Below are 19,459 nucleotides of genomic sequence, written 5' to 3' on the forward strand. Positions count from 1 at the left end.
GTCATCATACAAATCCAAACTAAGATACATTCTACAAAAATAACTGGCTTGTACTCTTCAAAAATATCAATGACACCAAGGGCAAATTAAGGCCAAAAGAAGGGCTCCAGATTAAAGGAGACTAAAGAGACATGACAAATATGCAATATGTGATTCTGTTTTTAACCTTTTTTTTTTTTTTTTTGAGAGGCAGAGAGAGACAGAACATGAGTGGGGGAGGGGCAGAGAGAGAGGGAGACAGAATTTGAAGGAGGCTCCAGGCTGTCAGCACAGAACCCGACGTGGGGCTTGGGCCCACGACCTGAGCTGAAGTCAGACGCTTAACCGACAATCCACCCAGGTGCCTCTGATTCTATTTTTTTTTTTTTTAAGTTTATTTATTTTGAGAGAGTAAGAGTGGGGGAGAGACAGAGACAGAGAGAGAAAGAATCCCAAGCAGGCTCTGTACTGTCACTGTAGAGTCAGATGTGGGGCTCAAACTCACAAACCGCAAGGTCATGACCTGAGCTGAAATCAAGGGTTGGATGCCCAAGCAACCGAGCCACCTAGGCGCCCTGAAATATTGTGATTCTAGACCAGGGGGTAAGGATGGTATAGGAGGAATGTGCTATAAAAATAGTCATGATAGGGGCCTGTGGGTGGCTCAGTGGGCTGAGCATCTGACTCTTGATTTCGGTTCAGGTCATGATCTCACAGTTCCTGAGACTGAGCCCCATATTGGGCTCTGCGCTGTGAGTGCAGAGCCTGCTTGGGATTCTCTCTCTCCCTTCTCCCTTCTTACATGCATGCTCTCTCTCTCTCAAAATAAACTTTAAAAAATCACAATAGTATTATATTTACATTTAATTCATGAAATTAGTTGTATTTCCTTAATCTAATAATTGTATTGAAATTAAATAAGAAACTGTCCTTAGGAGATACATCTTAACTATGCATGAGATAATGATGTCCATAACTTATTCTCAAAAGAATCAACAAAAATAAGAAAAGGCCAATAGCAAGCTGGCACAAGAAGTCACCACCAGCCACAAGAATTCAAGACGCCTCTAGTAAAAAAGTTAGTTTGTCTTAAAATCAGACAGAAGATATAGACGGAATGACATCTCGCTGGAAATACCTCAAGAATGTTCTAGAATGGGATAAGTGCATCTCTTTAAGGCTAGCTGGTAATCTCAAAGGGGTGAAGCCAATCTTGTAATTAAATATAATTTTCCCAAATGCTTGTAGAGAACACTCATTCAATAGTAAAAATAAGGTAAGAATTACATAAGTCTAACAGTATTTTTGTAAACACGACTAAACTCTAAGGTTGCCCCCAACAAAGCTGTCGGCTTCAACCGCTCACCTTTTCGGTAATTGTGGCGATAGATGTGAAAGGCATAGAGGAGCTCATAGTAATTGTGAGTCATAAGGTCCACAGCTCGTGCACGTGATTCAATTATTGCCACAACCTAAGGAAGGGGAAGCAATCAGATTTCAAAGGAGCTAGTGTAACAACCACCACAGCTGTGTCCAGTCAGCAGTGGACACGTAAAATTACCTCATTATGCAGATTCACATAGGGAAACTCTACAAGATCCTGTAGCTGCGAGCGTTCACAAAGAACAACCACCAGCTGCCGCAGACAATCTAACCGCCTAGAAGGCAAAAAAAGGAGTGAAGGCAAACTGTCTCAGTGGATTAAATAGAGCTGGTAAACTGTCTTCTCTAAAAAAAGACTAGGATTGACTACCTGCTGGAATCAGGAATGTGGGTTAAGGCTTCATATGCTTGGCTATTGTGACCCAAATCCAAATGATGTTTGAAAATGCATGTCCTTAAAGTAGCCTAAATATCAAATATAGGGGGGAAAAGAAGAGTAGAAATTGAAATACTACATCCAGGACCAATCTAAAGGGAAATAACTAGATTACAGTTAGTTCTTACCTGACTTTTCCAATCATCCCCTGCTTCAGTTATTGCTGACATGGCCAACTGAATAACCAGCTCAGGCAAACCAATAACATCTAGTAGACGCAAAATCTAGAGAAATAGAGTGTCCATGAAAATTAATATGGTAGTGCACTTCAAACTGAAATAGGATTTAAAACAATCAGAAAGACAACTAGTTAAGATCAAAGATACTGACTACAAGACAGGACTATGTGGTTAATGTTTATGACTTTCCTTTAGGGAGAACTGTCTGGCTCAGTTAGAAGAGCATGTAACTCTCGATTTTGGGGTTGTGAGTTGGTGGCCACCCATGTTAGGTGTAGAGATTACTTAAAATAAATAAACACAATAAAAAAAAGACTTTCCTTTAGATTCTACTGTCAACAGACTTACTGTAAAATTTCCTATTGATCTTTTTGTTCACAGCTCCATCCTCAATGTTTAGGGCTCTCAGTAAGTATTGGTTGGCAATTTCACTAACTTTTCCTACTGTTTAGGTCATAGACGAATTTAAAGCCCAATAAATAAATTGCCGCCATAGCCTTATAAAACCCTAAAGAGAATGATGTTTGACATAACCCATTTTTAAAACAAGACAGAACAGTGCTCTTCAAACTTATCTGACTGTCCACCCTATTAACAATGTCTGTGCATGGGGCGCCTGGGTGGCTCAGTCGGTTGAGCATCCGACTTCAGCTCAGATCATGATCTCACGGTCTGTGAGTTCGAGCCCCGCATCAGGGTCTGTGCTGACCGCTCAGAGCCTGGATCCTGCTTCGGATTCTGTGTCTCCCTCTCTCTCTGCCCCTCCCCCGCTCATGCTCTGTCTCTCTCTCTCTGTCAAAAATAAACATTAAAAAAAAAAAATCTTAAAAAAAACCAATGTGCATACTCTCCTAGACCTGTGCACATGTATTTACTTATATACACACAACTGTCTAATACATACATATAAAACACTCAACATATAAATTTATAGAAGATAAAGATAAAAAACAGTTTAAAATTATCTTTATTAGTACTTATTCTTTTATTAACAGTATAAAACACATTTATCTTTTAGGTGCTTAGTTTTTCATACTTTCCACTGAAAGAACATATTTAGAAATGTACATAAATCCTAGGTATGTAGCTAATTGAATGTTCACAAAGTAAACACATCCATTTAACAAGCACCTAAATTAAGAATTGTGTTATGGCAGTACTCCAAAGCTCCCATGTGACTCCTTCCAGCCACTACTGACTTGTACTGGTTTTGTTTTTAATTTCATGGAACAGAATCTTATGGTATGAATTCTTTTGTGTGTCTGCCTTATTTTGCTTAACATGTTTATAAGGCTGATCTGTTATTACATGCAGTAATTCCTTTCACTGATACTGTATTCCATTCAAAGAATATACCGTAATTTAATGATCCATTCTATCAATGGACACTTGGGTTTCTAGTGTATGAGTGTTATGAATATGTTGCTTGGAACATAACTGCACATCTCTTTTGGTAAATACGTACGTGTTTCTGGGTAGATCTAGAACTGGAATTACTGGGTCAGAGGGTATACGTCAATGACTGCAGCTAGTAGACACTGGTAGTTTTTCAAAGTGGTTGACACCAATTTACACTCCACCACAGGTAAGTAGGATGTTTAATACCTTGATAATTTTCATGGTTTCATATTATCTTAAATTGAAATTTTATTTCAAGGTACATTTATTTTAAAATAGCATTCCTGAGAAGTTCAACTGTTATCAGCTGATTCTTATCAAACCTGATTCTAGACTGTCACTGTTTTTACCTTCCCATATGGCTGATCAAAGGCAGAAGTGTCAGCCGTATTTTGTCCTCATTTGTTGTACTTTTTTTTTTAAACGTTTATTTTGATAGCGCATGAGTGGGGGGAGGGGCAGAGAGCGAGGGAGACAGAATCTGAAACAGGCTCCACGTTGCCAGCAGAAAGCCCAATGAGGGGCTCGCACCCACAAAATGTGAGATCGTGACCTGCGCTGAAGTCAGACGCTCAACTGATCCAGCCACTCAGGTGCCCCTGCTTGTACTTTCTTAATCTAGGTTCTTTGAAGGAATTTTTAAAAATTATGAAGATGATTTTCATTAAAATTAAGCAATATAATGTGCAAATTAATTTAACCAATCAAACATAATCTACTAAAATGAAATACAGGAGTGTAGGTGCCACTATGTGCCCCACCCCAGCTGTGACACCGTCACTCTTTCAGACACCTGCTTTGAGACTAAATGATAAATGACCACCTGGTAATAGGTCCAAATAAGGGCACCAGGGATCAACCAGCGTTGATCCTTATATACATATTTTTAAGTGTTAATTATTGAGAGAGAGCGCATGAGCCAGGGAGGGGCAGAGAGAGAAGGGGACAGAGGATCCTAAGCAGGCTCTGCGCTGACAGCAGTGAAATAGCGAGTCTGATGTGGGGCTTAAACTCTCGAACCACAAGATCATGCCCTGAGCGGCAGTGTGATGCTCAACTGACTGAACCACCCAGGCGCCCCAGGTTGATCTTTCTATTAAACATTAGCACATTTTAATTTAATTCTTCTGTGAGTATTCTCTTCCCAAGGCCCACTTTGGGGTTCACTAGAGCAGTGATTCTTAAGTCCTTTTTTTTTTTTTTTTTTTGCATTTTTTGGAGCAGTGATTCTTCATGTGTTTTGAATCAGTAAGTTTCTTCTGATGAAAGCTATGGAGCTTCTCCACAGAAAAAATACAAGCAACATTTTGCACACAATTTCAGGGGATTTATCAATCCCTCAAATCTATCTAGTCTCAGATTAAAAATCCTCAGAATTCAGAGGGCCTGGCTGGCTTAGTTGGTGGAGCATGCAACTCTTAATCTCAGGGTTATGAGTTCGAGCCCCACATTGGGTGTGGAGATCATTAAGAAAAACAATAGGCGTATCTTGGGGCACCTGAGTGGCTCAGTAGTTAAGCATCTGACCTTGGCTCAGGTCATGATCTCACAGTTTGTGAGTTGGAGTCCCACACTGGCTGAGCCCCACTTCCCTCTTTCCCTCTCTCCCTCTGTCCGTCCTGGGATTCTCTCTTTCCCTGCCCCTCATTCATCTGTGCGCCACCCCCCCAATAAAACAAAACAAAACCCTTAAAAAAATCCTTAGAATTCAAAATAATTTTCCCATTAGTAGGATGGGGAAGGTTATGAAGAGTTACAAATCTATTTCATTTATCTTGGTGTGCCTGGCTGGCTCAGTCGGTAGAGCATGCGACTCCTGATCTTGGGGTCATGAGTTCAAGTCCCACATTGGGTGTAGAGTTCATTAAAAAAAAAATCATTTTATCTCTTTAACCAGCAATGAACAAAGTAGTTAAGCCTGCCTTTACTTTCTGGTGGGGAACTCAGATAACAACAAATAGATACTCAAAATATGACAACAAGCATGGTTAAATGTTATGAGGAAAATAATAAAGGATGGCAAGGACAGAGACTGCTCACAGTGCCTCAATCTGCATGTGGGGGGGGTGGTACGGGTCAGCACGCAGCCCACGAGCACCACAGCTATTCTACACGGGGAGACAGAGAGGAACTCCCTGAGGTGGTGACAAATGCACAGAGATCTCAATGAAACGCGGGCTTGAGGTTTGACTATTTGGATAAAGGGGAACAGCAGGTAGAAGGGTCTTGGAGGGCAGACTGTGTGCTTGGCTTGCATGAGATAATAATAGGCCACCCTTGCAACAACTGAGTGACCAGAGCAAAAAAGGCCAGAAGAGGAGGGCCAAATCATAAACTAAGGCTGAATACAACATTCAAGTTAATTCTTTGAGCTATCGGCAAGACTGATATTAATAAAATTCTAGTGATGACTTGGCTAATAAAATGGTATCACAATGGGAATTTCACTGAAGTTAAAAACATTTACCAGTTTCATTAAAATACACATTTCTTTAAATTTCTCAAGGCAAATTCATTTCTCTTCTTTTGGAATTTCAGGGAATGACTTATTTTTTTTTTAACGTTTATTTATTTTTGAGACAGAGAGAGACAGAGCATGAACGGGGGAGGGTCAGAGAGAGAGAGGGAGACACAGAATCTGAAACAGGCTCCAGGCTCTGAGCTGTCAGCACAGAGCCCGATACGGGGCTCGAACTCACGAACCGCGAGATCATGACCTGAGCCGAAGTCGGACGCTTAACCGACTGAGCCACCCAGGCGCCCCGGGAATGACTTAATTTTCACATTATTTTTCTCTCCCAATACCAAAGCCATTATTTCAGATACATTTTTACACAGGTAAGAAAGACCAAACCGAGCCACAATGTACCTTATCATAATACTGCATCCTGGGGGTGGATACAATCTCCCCATCCTCTGAGCGAATCAAGCGATCCAGGAATTCCTCTTTGCCCACTTCAGATGCTGCCTGGCGGAAGCATTGCAGAGCCTGGAGAAGTAAAAGGATACAAAATGACTTATAATGGACTGTTTCAATTCTAAGTGCTAACAATTAGGGTGGGTGGGTGCGGGGTTCAGGTGCTAAAGGAAAGCCAAAAAAGAAAAATTAAGACTGTTGACTACGTTTACATTTTCTGCTGTTCTAAATTCTGATACGTTATCTAAAGGTTTTTTTTTTTGTTTTTTTTTTTTAATGTTTATTCATTTTTGACAGACAGAGCACAAGTTGGGAGGGGCAGAGAGAAAGGGAGACACAGAATCCAAAGTGGGCTCCAGACTCTGAGCTGTCAGCACAGAGCCTGACACGGGGCTCAAACTCACGAACTGTGAGACTATGACCTGAGCGGAAGTCAGATGCTCAACCGACCGAGCCATCCAGGCACCCCTCTGACACGTTATTTAATATTTTTCTTTATCTCACTTTTTAACTTAAATGCTATTAAAAGGTAAACTTTAATAAGAAAATTAGTATAAGCATACTAATATGTTAATATTTGTAGAATTTGAGTGGTGAGTATATGATGGTTTATTATAAGTCTTTAAACTTTCCTGCATGTCTGAAAATGTACATTAATAGGATGTCAGGGAACAAATTAGATAAACTACCATAATGGGGGAAGAAAGCAGCATAACATTTTAAAAAATATGTAATAAAAACAATGTAATCGAGTAATAAATTTGATTTACAAAATTCATCCTGGGGCAAAAGGATTTTAATGTTTTCTTCTTCATGTTTTCCTATGTTCTAACTAATTTGCAAAAGTACAAGAAAGCTGAACAACCCCACATGGCTCTTGCTGAAATTAGTTGTCTTTATCCTTATTTAGAGGATTCTGTGCCACCCCATCCCCCCTCACCTAGTTAGACGGAGACTAACTGTCCTCTTTGCACTGAAGTAGGTTCATCATTTGAATACAATTTACCTTCTGTCCTTCTCCTGTAACCAGGTAACAACGTCCCAGCATAAATCGACAGGAACCAATGTTGACTTGACACCAGGGATGGAGCAGTTGAATATAATCCTGAAAGGCATAAAAGGTGCTTTCTGATTAGAAAGTAAGTGCTATTTAATGCGATAACCACCCCCAAGCTCTTCACAGAGGGAGAAAAGATAGTGGTCAATCAACAGAAAAGTATTTCCTGAAATCATCCAGAAGTTAAAATCTAATTCTGTTAATCTATTCTTGTATTAAGTTAGACACTTTAAAAACGTGAACAAAACTCAATACCAACACATATAAACACACACATGCTTTTCCAATTCAGCAATTTCCCAACTTTATTATTTACTGGTTCAATGACTAGATTCCTGTAAAGGATTTTTTTTTAAAGTTTATTTATCGGGGCACCTGGGTGCCTCAGTTGGTTAAGCATTGGACTCTTGTTTCAACTCAGGTGATGATCTCCCATTTCTGGAGTTCGAGCCCTGATTCTCTCTCTGTCCCTCCCACGCTTGCATGCACACACTCTGTAAAACTTAAAAAAAAAAAAAAAATTATTTATTTATTTTGAGAGCAAGTGCACGCGAGCAGCAGAGGGGCAGACAGGGAAAGAAAAGCCCAAGCAGGCTCTGCACTGCCAGCATGGAGCCCGATTCGGGGCATGAACCCAGGAACCATGAGATCATGACCTGAGCTGAAACCAAGAGTCAGACTGCCTAACTGAATGAGCTATCCAGGTGCCCATCCTGTAAAGGATTTATATGAAGACAACGTTATGTTTGTTTTACTATAAAGAGAACCTAATAGGGGGTGCCAGGGTGTCTCAGTCGGTTAAGCGTCCAACTTCAGCTCAGATCTTGATCTCACAGTTTGTGGGTTCGAGCCCCATGTTGGGCTGTGTGCTGACAGCTCAAAGCCTGAAGCCTGCTTCAAATTCTGTGTCTCCCTCTCTCTCTGCCCCTCCCCAGCTTGCTCTCTCTCAAAAATAAATAAACATAAATTTTTTTTTTTTAAGAGAGGCTAATAGGATTAAAAAACAAGCCAAGATACTCTAGAAAAAAATGTTAGGAATGACATGTCAAGAGAGAAGTACATAAAGAAAATCTCTCTATAGATTTTCTGGAGTATGTTTTGGTGAAGTCAAGTTTAAATTATTGTGGCTCTTTTTATCAGCCAATTAAAATGCAGGTTAACATTTAAAATTCCAGAAATCCCATTCTTTAAAAGAACGTCTAAACCAGAAATATTTGGGGCACCTGGGTGGTTCAGGAGGTTAAGCATCCAACTTCAGCCCAGGTCATGAACTCACGGTTCATGAGTTTAGCTCCGTGTCGGGCTCTGTGCTGACAGCTAAGCCTGGAGCCTGTTTTGGATTCTGTGTCTCCCTCTCCCTCTCTCTGTTCCTCCCTCACTTGCACTCTGTCTCTATCTCTCTCAAAAATAAAGACTAAAACAAAAACCAAAACAAAACCAGAAGTATTCAACAGTACTCACCTGCAACTGTACATACTGACAATTGGCCATCAAACATTCCATAAAGAGACAACCAGGATTGCTAGGCCATCTAGTCACTGGATAAGGAGATTTTTTTTTTTTTTTTTTTTGGCAAAACTTTAAATCATATACATATTGGGCATCAAACTCCATGTAATGACTTAATTTTTAAAAAAGAAGGTAAAGAGAAGGGGTTAGAGCACATGTTCTTTCCACATAACTATATAACCTTAATATAAGACAAATATAGTTTAAAGGCTATACACTAAAAGCCTAGTTACCTAACTCAGACCTCAGTTAACTAGGGGCTAAAGCACGTATTTCATCCCTGGACGATCACTTCTAACTCTGGCATATTGCACATACTCTTGATGCCCGTGGGACACCCAGCATCTAGCATATAGTGCCTGACGTACAGAGCCATTCAATAAATACCTGATACACGTATAATGTTGTAAAAGAGATCTAAGTATTACATATTTGTGTACCAATAAAATCTGGCTAACTCCTGAGGAAAATAAAAACTAGGACATCTGATAGTAAATATTATCATTTCTTGTTGGGGGAATAGCACTCAACCTCATTAAAAAACTTCATTATACAGGGAGAATAGAAGAGCCTTCGACTATTTAGACAGAAAAAGCCTTCTAACTGGCTTTTAAATAAAAGGATACAGAAGCTGCAATAAATAATTGGTAACTGCAGTAATCATCTCAGGCCAATTCAACCCAGTTTGGCTCAGAGGTGCCTTTGGTTGAGAGAAGAGATGGGCTATGATGTGTTTTCTTGCAACTTCTTGGAAGAATAATTCCACAATTGTCTGAGGGCTAGATACTTAAAAAGAAAAAAATTATGACAATCACCAATTTATGACAGTAATATCAATTTTCAATTAAGATAGTCTACCAATTCATGTTATATCTGTAATAAAGAACATTTATTATTTCAAAACATGAAATGCGCCATGGGTGTCATTAATGGCAATATAAATAAAAGCAGTTTGTAAAGTGTGCAGTACTATACAAATGCAACAAAAAGTCACTTAAATCAACATTGCACTCGTTTCTTTTTTTCACTGACCTCACTACAGCTAAGCATCTTCCTTAGGAAGTGTTTACATTAAATATGGTCTCAAGATTCCACGTTTGTTTTTTTTTTTTAAAGTTTATTTATTTATAATCTCTACACCCAACATGGGGCCCAAACTCACAATCCTGAGATCAAGAGTCACATGCTCTCCTGACTAAGCCAGCCAGGTGCCCCAAGATTCCAAGTCTTTTACCAAAATAATATAAAACAAATTCTCCAGAATGGTTCTTAAGCATGAGAGATGATGCCTCTTGAATTTTTATTAAGACAAGATTACGAAAGCTCCCATGAACTTAGTAAATTTAAAAAATAATTTTGTTGAATTAATCACTGGAGCATTAATAAACAATGGAAAAGCAGCAATACACATGTACATATTTTCATATATGCAACACCCTTAATTTATGCCTGATTTGGGCTTCACGGGGTTTCATGGACTCCCTGTCACAGCCAGAGGGCTCTGGCCACAGCTAGCTTATTAACCTCCCCAAATGAAAGCAGAGCTTACCTAATCTTTCTGCAGCAAAGGTGGCAAAGGACTTTAATGAATATGCAATAAAAGCCCAATTTAAAATCAAACGCATGCACAGACTAGTCCTTACCAAACTTATTTCCCGTTACAGCACCAGAGTCTGTTAGTTCCAGTACTGACAAGTGTTGGAGGTTGGACTCCCTGTGAGAACAGACAAAGAGACATTGCTTCAACAAGCTCTCCTACCAGGAACACTGTCAATTTGATTAGTAAGTTGCACATAAAAGTTCTACTGAAAGAACACTGCCAAACAGGATGGTTTATCTTATATTGAAAATGTAAATCTAGTAAGTAATAGATTTCCCTTTTTATTTTGGTTATTAAGGAAGCTCAGCCTACCTTTAATAACTGGTATGTTTTTGTGTGTGGTCCGACTTTCCCTGCGACCTCATCTAACTATTTCGCCCTCAGTAGGATTTATCTTTACGTTAAACACACACACACATGTAATAACTGTACACCCCAAACTAATGTAACATTGTGTCAACTATACTTCAGTTTTAAATAAGCATTAAAAAAGTGGGTGTTTGTGAAAAGTCACCTATCTCGACAGTTTTTAAGACAAATTTTAGAAATGACATATATTTTCCACTTCCACTTCAGAATAAACATTTTTTCTTTTCAAAATGCCATACGTATAATAAATACATACTTGGTATTTTGATTCTTATAAGTTGTCTTCAACCGTTAGAAAATGAAGCATCTAAAGCTCTCTGAATTTTAAAGGCAAATCATGTTACTGCATTATGTTTACAGCTTTTTGAAAATGATGAAAAAACTAATCAAACTTGCAATTTATTTTAAAAATAATTAGAATAATGAAACTCACAGTGTGTCAACTGGAACATCAGTTGCTAAGCACTGACTTCCCCACTTAATGAGATAATAACATAAGAGGAGAGGAGAGGTTCGGTGTAGTAGGTCTTGCTGGGCTTGAAAGAGCTGATCAGCTCCCAAGATCGCCTATACATGATGGGTGGGTGGGTGAGATGGGACACAGTGATTAGTGATGATAACACTTAAGGGTCAGGTGGAGGTAAAATAAATAACAAAACACAGTTACAAAGGGCATACAAAAAAAAGCAACATATGTACATAAATAAAGGCAACACACTCATTAAATTTTAGTGTAGCAAAAATAGCTACCCAAATATTTAATAGTGCAAAAATGCTGATAGTGAAAGAGAAAACAACAAAAGTGTAACTTTCATTGAATGTGTGGGTTCAGAATTCAAGAACAGGAACAGGGATATCTAGCCTTTCTTTATGCTACTAGCCTTGGGTAAAGACAGTTATGAACATTAGAGGAAAATTTTGGCAAAACCACCCAAAGCCTTAAAAATGTGCATAGCCTGGGGTGCCTGGGTGACTCGGTCAGTGGTTAAAAGACTACGACTCTTGATTTTGGCTTAGGTCATGATCTCACGGTTTGTGAGATTGAGCTCCGCATCAGGCTCTGCACGGATGTGCAGTGTGGAGCCTGCTTGGGATTCTCTCTCTCCCTTTCTCTATGCCCCTCTGCTCCCTTTCTCTCGTGCTCTCTCTTAATATAAATAAATTAAAAAAAAAGGAAGGGGCATAGTGTGTGACCAATCAATTCTAGTTCTGAGAATTTATCTTAGAGATATAGTCAGAGGTGTACAAAAGTATTTAGGTAGGAGGGAAAAACTGGCAACAACCTGGCAGGCCACAGATGGGAATGGCTGCATAAATTAAAACTGTGTAGGGAACTTTAAAAAATAATTTTGTAGAAGAATACTTAATGACATGTGAAAATGCAGATGAGGTGTGTAAAGTAGAAAACAATTAGATTCCAAAAATACCATGTAGCATATTCTAATTCTAGAAATAATGGAAACAAAACATTTGCATAGGAGAAAAAAGGATATACACTAAAATGTAAGCAAACAGTGGTTATCAGCTGGGTCAATTACAGACGAATTTTAATTTCTTTTTGTTTACAGAGAGGCTTACATATAAAGGTTCTATAAAGAACATCCATTACTTCTGTATTTAGAAAAAAACAATGGTTATAATTAAACAAACAAAAAACCCCACTAAAAACCCTGAAGAAATGGAAGATTCTACAAAGATTGAGAAGAACTTAATAATGGCTGCCTTAAGTAATGGCCTCTCAGAAAAGGTTCCTGTTTCTCTTTGGTGGCTTAAACAAATCATCTTCCTAAATGTTTTTCCTTATTTTTACCTGAAATTCTACCATTATCAATATATTTGGGCTAATAAATTCTGACTTAAAAAGTACAAACAGGGGCGCCGGGGTGGCTCAGTTGATTAAGTGTCCAGCTCTTGGTTTTGGCTCAGGTCATGATCTCAGTTTGAGACTGAGCTCTGAGTTGGGCTCCATGCTGACAGCGCGGAGCCTGCTTGGGATTCTCTCTCTCCCCCTCTCTCTCTCTGCCCCTCCCTCACTCGTGCTCTCTCTCAAAATAAATAAAACAACATTAAAAAAAAAAAAAAGTATGACTAGTTCTGAGAGCCCCAAACGCCTTTCAGTTATTTACATATTAACATGAGATAACTAGACTGCTTCCTCAGGTCAAGGTTCGTGTGAGATGACCACCTGAGACAAGTGGGACTTTTGCATGAGGGTGGAAAGGCAATCTCTAAACATGGAACTTTCAGTAGGGTGAGAGACAAGGACTATCGGACAAGAGTCTGGTGGCCTAAGAAGACTAGGATGGAAAAGGAAGCACAGAATAGAGTTGGGAGGATCCCAAAGACACTGCCATCTCAAAAATGTGCTTAGGCTAAATTTTGTACTGCAGAAAGAGAATTCTTTTTCTTCTTTTTCCTCTTTTCTCCACACTAAATGGTACCTGGCTACCACATGCAGAGTAGTTAGTAACAATATTAAATTTGGGGAAAGCCATCTGGGGAAATTTCCCCACTGCTATATATACAAAGGTTAATTATAAAATAATCTGCTTTATGTACTTAAAAAAATTTTTTTAAACGTTTATTTATTTTTGAGACAGAGAGAGACAGAGCATGAGCAGGGGAAGGTCAGAGAGAGAGGGAGACACAGAATCCGAAGCAGGCTCCGGGCTCTGAGCTGTCAGCACAGAGCCTGACGCGAGGCTCGAACCCATGAACCGCGAGATCACGACCTGAGCCGAAGTCGGACGCTTAACCGACTGAGCCACCCAGGCGCCCCTTTATGTACTTTTTAAAAAAAAGTTTGTTTGTTTATGTATGTATGTATGTATTTACTTATTTATTTAAAGGTAATCTCTATACCCCAAATGGGATGGACTCGAACTGATGGCCCCGAGGTCAAGAGTCACAGGCTCTTCTGACTGAACCATCCTGGCGCCCCACTTCATATACGTTCTTAATTTGTAATTTTAGATTATACTGTTTACTCATTCTTAATTCAACGAATATTTATAGAGCACCTACTACAGGTCAAACATAGGTGACAGAGCAGTGGACAAAGACAAAAGTCTGCACTCATAGGGCTGACATTCTGCTCTGTGTGAGTAGATTTTACAAGTTTTCCTTCAAGCCATACTTACCGCATCGCCCAGCCTCAATAATAGGTGCTGTAAGATCAAAAGGTCTCGGCAGATGAGAAAGCGAGTGCTGGCAATTTTGCACACACCTCTGCACACAATATATCCTGCTGTGCTGCCACCATATAGCTGGGAAAGATTCATCCGAATATTCAAAGGCTGAGCTATGATTAAGAGGAAAAAAAAAGGAAAAGTTAGAAGAAGTTAAATTGCTTTCTCTAAATCAGAGACATGTTTGCTTTTTGTCATTTACCTGGATTGAACCCCTTTTCCATTTCTACTTCTGTCTCGTAATCCATCTCCCGTAGAAGTAGCCCAATGGCATGGACTGGGTTCTTGATCTCTTGTAGCTTACTGCAAATATCCTCCATCACATTTTCTCTAGAAGGACAATTAGAAAACCATTACAACTGAGAATATGTAACGCAGACTGTTTATGTTCCATAAACTAAATGCTCTACGAAACGGGAAGACCAGCTACACAATAAAGAAATGGAGATAATCACTCTGGCATATAAGATACCTTTACTTCATATAGAGAATTTTTCCTCATTTTTTCAGAAATGACAGAAAATGAATGTGAGAAAATACTTTTCTGTTTTAGAATTCATAGCTTAGTTAGTAGTTTAACTGACCATAACTTATGAGTTAGCTTCCAGATCTGAATTCACATGTTAGATTTTGCTTAAAAGGGGAAACACCTATTTAGAACCATGACAGCTCACTTTATCCATAAGCCACTATTGTCCGTACTTGAATGTACATTAAAAACCTGACACTGGCACTAAAAATTGCTGAATTTTCATTAGGAAATGCACTTTACCCTAAATTCTCCTTACACATCAATAGTGATCAAATCTTCCAGAATCTGTTCTGCAGCCTTTTCTGGAGACTGTAGGTTGTAACAACTCATTTCCATCATTACTGACATGTCCATAGTTACTGACTCTCCAATCAGCCGAAGGCATCTTATAAGACACATGACGTCCCGAGCAACTTCCACATCTGTAAGAGAAAGTTAATATTCATGACTCAAGCCAATGAAGAGCTACTGATTAACATTATACTAAAATAAAATATTAATAATTAAATGCCAAGAATCTATCTGAAGTCTTAGAGATGCTTAGGTCTCTTCAGTTTTCCTTATAGCATCTATATTGTGGTAAACTGACCAGGAGAGGTCATAGTGGCAATCAATGTTTTTTTGCATCCAGTCGAAACAAAGCACAGGGTTCATGTAGGAAGGGGTTAAATATGGACACAGTAATTATTATTACCATCAGATATGGCGGCCTCATCCTCAGCCAAAAGGTCGTCATCAGGATGGAGATACAAATGATCCACTAAGGAGGAAGGCACAAGGAAAGACAGGTACCCCTGGAAATATAAATTTTCCAGTTATACTTTTTTTTAATTAATGTTTATGGGTGTAAAAAAAATTGAGACCAGATTCTTATCAGCAGAAAATACCAGACAAATCCAGGCTGAGGGACACTTTATAAAACAGGTATGGTCTTCAAAAAATATCAAGGTCATGAAAGACTAAGAAAGGTTGACAAAAGCCCTAGATTAAGCTAAATGAACATGACAACCAAATATATCCAAGATCTTGGATCAGACCCTAATCAAGAGGAAAAATTATGGGCACAATTGGTAGAATCAGAATGTAACTGTATGATACAATATCAGTATCGAGTTACCTGATCTTTAAATTGTGCTGTGGTTACGTAAGGATACTCTGTTCTTAAGATACGTGGTAAAATATTTAAGGACAAAGGGGCATAATGTCTACAACTAACTCCCAAGTGGCCCAGGAAGAAAAAAACGTATAGAAGGAAGGAAAGCAAATGGCAGTTAACAAACGATGAATCTGGAAGAAGGGTATACAAAAGTTCTTTGTGCTATTCCTGTAGCTCTTTACATGTGAAATCAATATATAATAAGATAAAATAAAATGCAAGAAAATTATAAATAACGCAGGAGACTATCTAAATAGAAATGAACTAGAATTCTAAGAAAAAAAATACAAAGTCCTAAAAAGCTAACTACAACATACAACAGACTGATACTCTGAAAGATCCACTGAATCGTCTAAAGGATTAGACGATTAAGGATTAGCTTTAGCTCCCTTACTTTTTTCAGTAGGCACACCATGTTTGTGTGTGGATTCAAATGCAGGGCAAGAGGATGAGAGAGGGCTTCTTGGTACTGAAGACAACAGGCATAGAACTTGCACCAGAATTCCTGTTGTAAATTTCGAAATTCCTCCTGGGAAAATTCATACTCTGTTACACTTCCTTGGAGCTGGCAAAGAAGAAGACAAAAAAGAAACTGTTAATACCATTTGGGATCTTTCTCCTCCAAAACCTAACTGCCTAATATCATTTTACTAAATTATAACCAAATGAATATCCCTTAGGCCTTACATGCCATAGATTATTTATTTATATATGTATATATGTATATATATATATATATATATTCTCTAATTAAAAGGTTTAAATATTTATACTTCCTACTAACAAGGTGCAGTGAACTATTTGAACCATTCCCCAGTACCAATCTACCCTATATCAAGAAATTATCATTTGTTCTCTACCCAAACCTCACCTCACTTTCTTTTTTCTTTTATTTATTTATTTATTTTTTTAATGTTTATTTATTTTTGAGACAGAGAGAGACAGAGCATGAGTAGGGGAGGGGCAGAGAAAGAGGGAGACACAGAATCCGAAGCAGGCTCCAGGCTCTGAGCTGTCAGCACAGAGCCCGACGTGGGGCTCGAACCCACGAACTGTGAGATCATGACCTGAGCCAAAGTCGGACGTTTAACCGACTGAGCCACCCAGGTGCCCCCCTCACCTCACTTTCAACAGCTAAAGTGACTTCTTTCTTCAGTTCACTCCAGGAAAGATCTAAATTCCTCTCAGTTCCTCGACAGAAAATCTAAAATTAAGAGAGACATTTTAGAGTATTATATATCATCCAAAACTGAATGAAAAAAACTTCAGTTTAGAAGGCATGGAGGCAATACGTAACTATACAATAGAAACTGAACATGCCTAAAATACCCATCTACTTCTAATGCTGTGCAAATAATTTCTGTAAGTAAAATCATAGCAAGTTTAAAATCGTTTCTTTTTAAAAAATTATTTGAAGAATATTTATTTATTTTTGAGAGACAGAGAGAGATAGAGCATGAGGGGATAGGGGCAGAGAGAGAGAGGGAGACAAAGAGTCCAAAGTAGGCTCCAGGCTCTGAGGTGTCAGCACAGAGCCCAATGTGGGGCTCGAACCCACGAACTGTGAGATCATGACCTGAGCTGAAGTCAGATGCTTAACCAACTGAGCCACCCAGGCACCTCTGAAATCATTTCTATAGACCAGAACGAACAATAGATATCCATGAATCTGACAGAATTATAACAGGATACACTTGGATTACTAAAAAAAACAAAAAGCCCTGGAAAGGCCATTGCTTAGCTGGAGGGAAGTTATAAAATGATGTTAAACACATACCCCCTGAGACTGGTATAAAAGCAAGCCAGAGTAGTCATGTGGCTGGCCACTCTACTACGAATGACTCTCCTAAAGGAAAGCATTTAATAAATGTCTTTAGTGATTGTTTAATATCTCCGTGTGCAAGAGATATCATAAGAAATACACATTTAATTGTTGTTAACAAGGAAGAAGGCTGATGAGAGGAAAAGAAAAAACAGCTTGGGGGCACCTGGATGGCTCAGTCAGTTAAGCGTTTGACTATTGACTTCGGCTCAAGTTATGATTTCATGGTTTGTGAGTTCCAGCCCTATGTCGGACTCTGTGCTGACAGCATGGAGCCTGCTTGGGATTCTCTCTCTGCCCCTCCTCTGCTGGAGTGCTCTCTCTCTAAATAAACTTTATTATTATTTTTAAATGTTTATTCATTTTTGTGAGAGAGAGAGAGAGAGAGAGAGAGAGAGAGAGAGTGCGTGCACATGCAGGGGAGGGGTAAAGAGAGAGGGAAAGAGCAGATCTGAAGCAGGCTCTGTGCAGAGAGCAGTGAGCCCAAAGTGGAGCTAGAACTCACGAACTATAAGATCACGACCTGAGCCGAAGTCGACACTTGACTGACTGAGCCACCCTGGCGCCCCATTAAACCGATAAACTTAAACAAACAAACGAACCATCTTGGAGAGAGTGATCATGTCACACTGAAGTTCTATCAGAGAGAAAACAGAAAACATGTAATAGCCAGATATTTAAGAATGTATGTAACAGAAAGGTCAAGGGTCTATAAATGGTATCACCTGAGAGAAAGTTAAGGCACTGCGTGTATTGGAGAAACACAATACGGAAAGATTCTTGAAATATTTGAAAAGTTGCTTTCTAGAAGAGAGACATGTTCTATGAAGTTCCAAAAGAAAGAATTCACCAAAAGGATGGGGACTAAATTTGATCCAAATGGGAAGAACCTTTAAATTATACAGCTCAGGAGCAAGAACTCCACAAGAGCCAGTGAGAAACTTGTCACTGGAGGCAGAGACAATTAGAAGCTGAAAAGCTGTTAAAAGCCTCAGAAGGTGTTTCTTTGTGTGGAGGGTCAGGTTAGGAGATTTTAAGGGGTCTTGCAAGTCTATGAGTGATTATCATATTTAATTAATTTATTTTTAAATGTTTCCTTAAATGTTTATTTTTGAGACAGAGAGAGCACATGAGCTGGGGAGGGGCAGAGAGAGAGAGAGACAGAGAGAGAGACAGAGAGAGGGAGGGAGGGAGGGAGGGAGGGAGGGAGGGAGAGAGAGGGACACAGAGGATCTGAAGTGGGCTCTGCGCTGACAGTGGAGAGCCCGAGGTGGGGACCAAATTCATGAACCCAAATTCATGGCCTAAGCCAAAGTCAGGTGCTTAACTGACTGAGCCACTTAGGAACCCCTATTTATTTTTGAGAGAGAGAGAAAGAATGCACATGTGTGGGCACCAAGGGACAGAGAGGGAGGGAAAGAATCCCAAGCAGGTTCCTTGCTGTCAGCACATAGCCCGACTCGGGGCTCGATCCCATGAACCACGAGATCATGACTTGAGCCAAAACCAAGAATTGGACACTTAACCTACTGAGCCACCCAGGCACCCCAAGATTTTGTTTTTAAGTAATTTCCACACCCAATATGGGGCTCGAACTCACAATCCTGAGATAAAGAGTTGCATGCTCTACTGACTGAGTCAGTCAGGTGCCCCACTATTCTATTTCAAATCCACGAACTAATTGGCAATTTAAGGAAGCCTAAGTGACTTTATTTTTTTTTAATTAAAAAAATTTTTTTTAATGTTATTATTTTGAGAGAGAGAGACAGAGAGAGACAGACAGACACATGGAGTGTGAGCAGGGGAGGGGCAGAGAGAGAGGGGGAGACACAGAATCTAAAGCAGGCTCTAGGCTCTGAGCTGTCAGCACAGAGCCTGACGTGGGGCTCTAACTCCCAGACCACGAGATCATGACCTGAGCCAAAGTCAGATGC

At 39.4% G+C, this 19,459-nt stretch overlaps 1 protein-coding gene across 1 annotated transcript in view; it reads right to left on the reverse strand.

Moving 5' to 3' along the window:
• Positions 1–19,459, reverse strand: part of NUP160 (nucleoporin 160) — a 51,301-nt gene that overhangs the window by 12,108 nt on the left and 19,734 nt on the right. The window contains exons 12-27 of the mRNA XM_058688986.1: positions 16,824–16,907; positions 16,098–16,268; positions 15,242–15,341; positions 14,804–14,969; positions 14,218–14,345; positions 13,968–14,128; positions 11,261–11,394; positions 10,502–10,572; positions 9,485–9,644; positions 8,811–8,880; positions 7,299–7,397; positions 6,245–6,364; positions 1,927–2,022; positions 1,733–1,827; positions 1,541–1,637; positions 1,346–1,451 (exon numbers count right to left, since the gene is read on the reverse strand). Coding sequence (XP_058544969.1) covers positions 1,346–1,451; positions 1,541–1,637; positions 1,733–1,827; positions 1,927–2,022; positions 6,245–6,364; positions 7,299–7,397; positions 8,811–8,880; positions 9,485–9,644; positions 10,502–10,572; positions 11,261–11,394; positions 13,968–14,128; positions 14,218–14,345; positions 14,804–14,969; positions 15,242–15,341; positions 16,098–16,268; positions 16,824–16,907 — 1,858 coding nt within the window. The remainder of the gene's footprint in view (positions 1–1,345; positions 1,452–1,540; positions 1,638–1,732; positions 1,828–1,926; positions 2,023–6,244; positions 6,365–7,298; positions 7,398–8,810; positions 8,881–9,484; positions 9,645–10,501; positions 10,573–11,260; positions 11,395–13,967; positions 14,129–14,217; positions 14,346–14,803; positions 14,970–15,241; positions 15,342–16,097; positions 16,269–16,823; positions 16,908–19,459) is intronic.

This window comes from Neofelis nebulosa, chromosome 10 (genome assembly GCF_028018385.1).
Source record: "Neofelis nebulosa isolate mNeoNeb1 chromosome 10, mNeoNeb1.pri, whole genome shotgun sequence".
Lineage (NCBI taxonomy): Eukaryota > Metazoa > Chordata > Mammalia > Carnivora > Felidae > Neofelis > Neofelis nebulosa.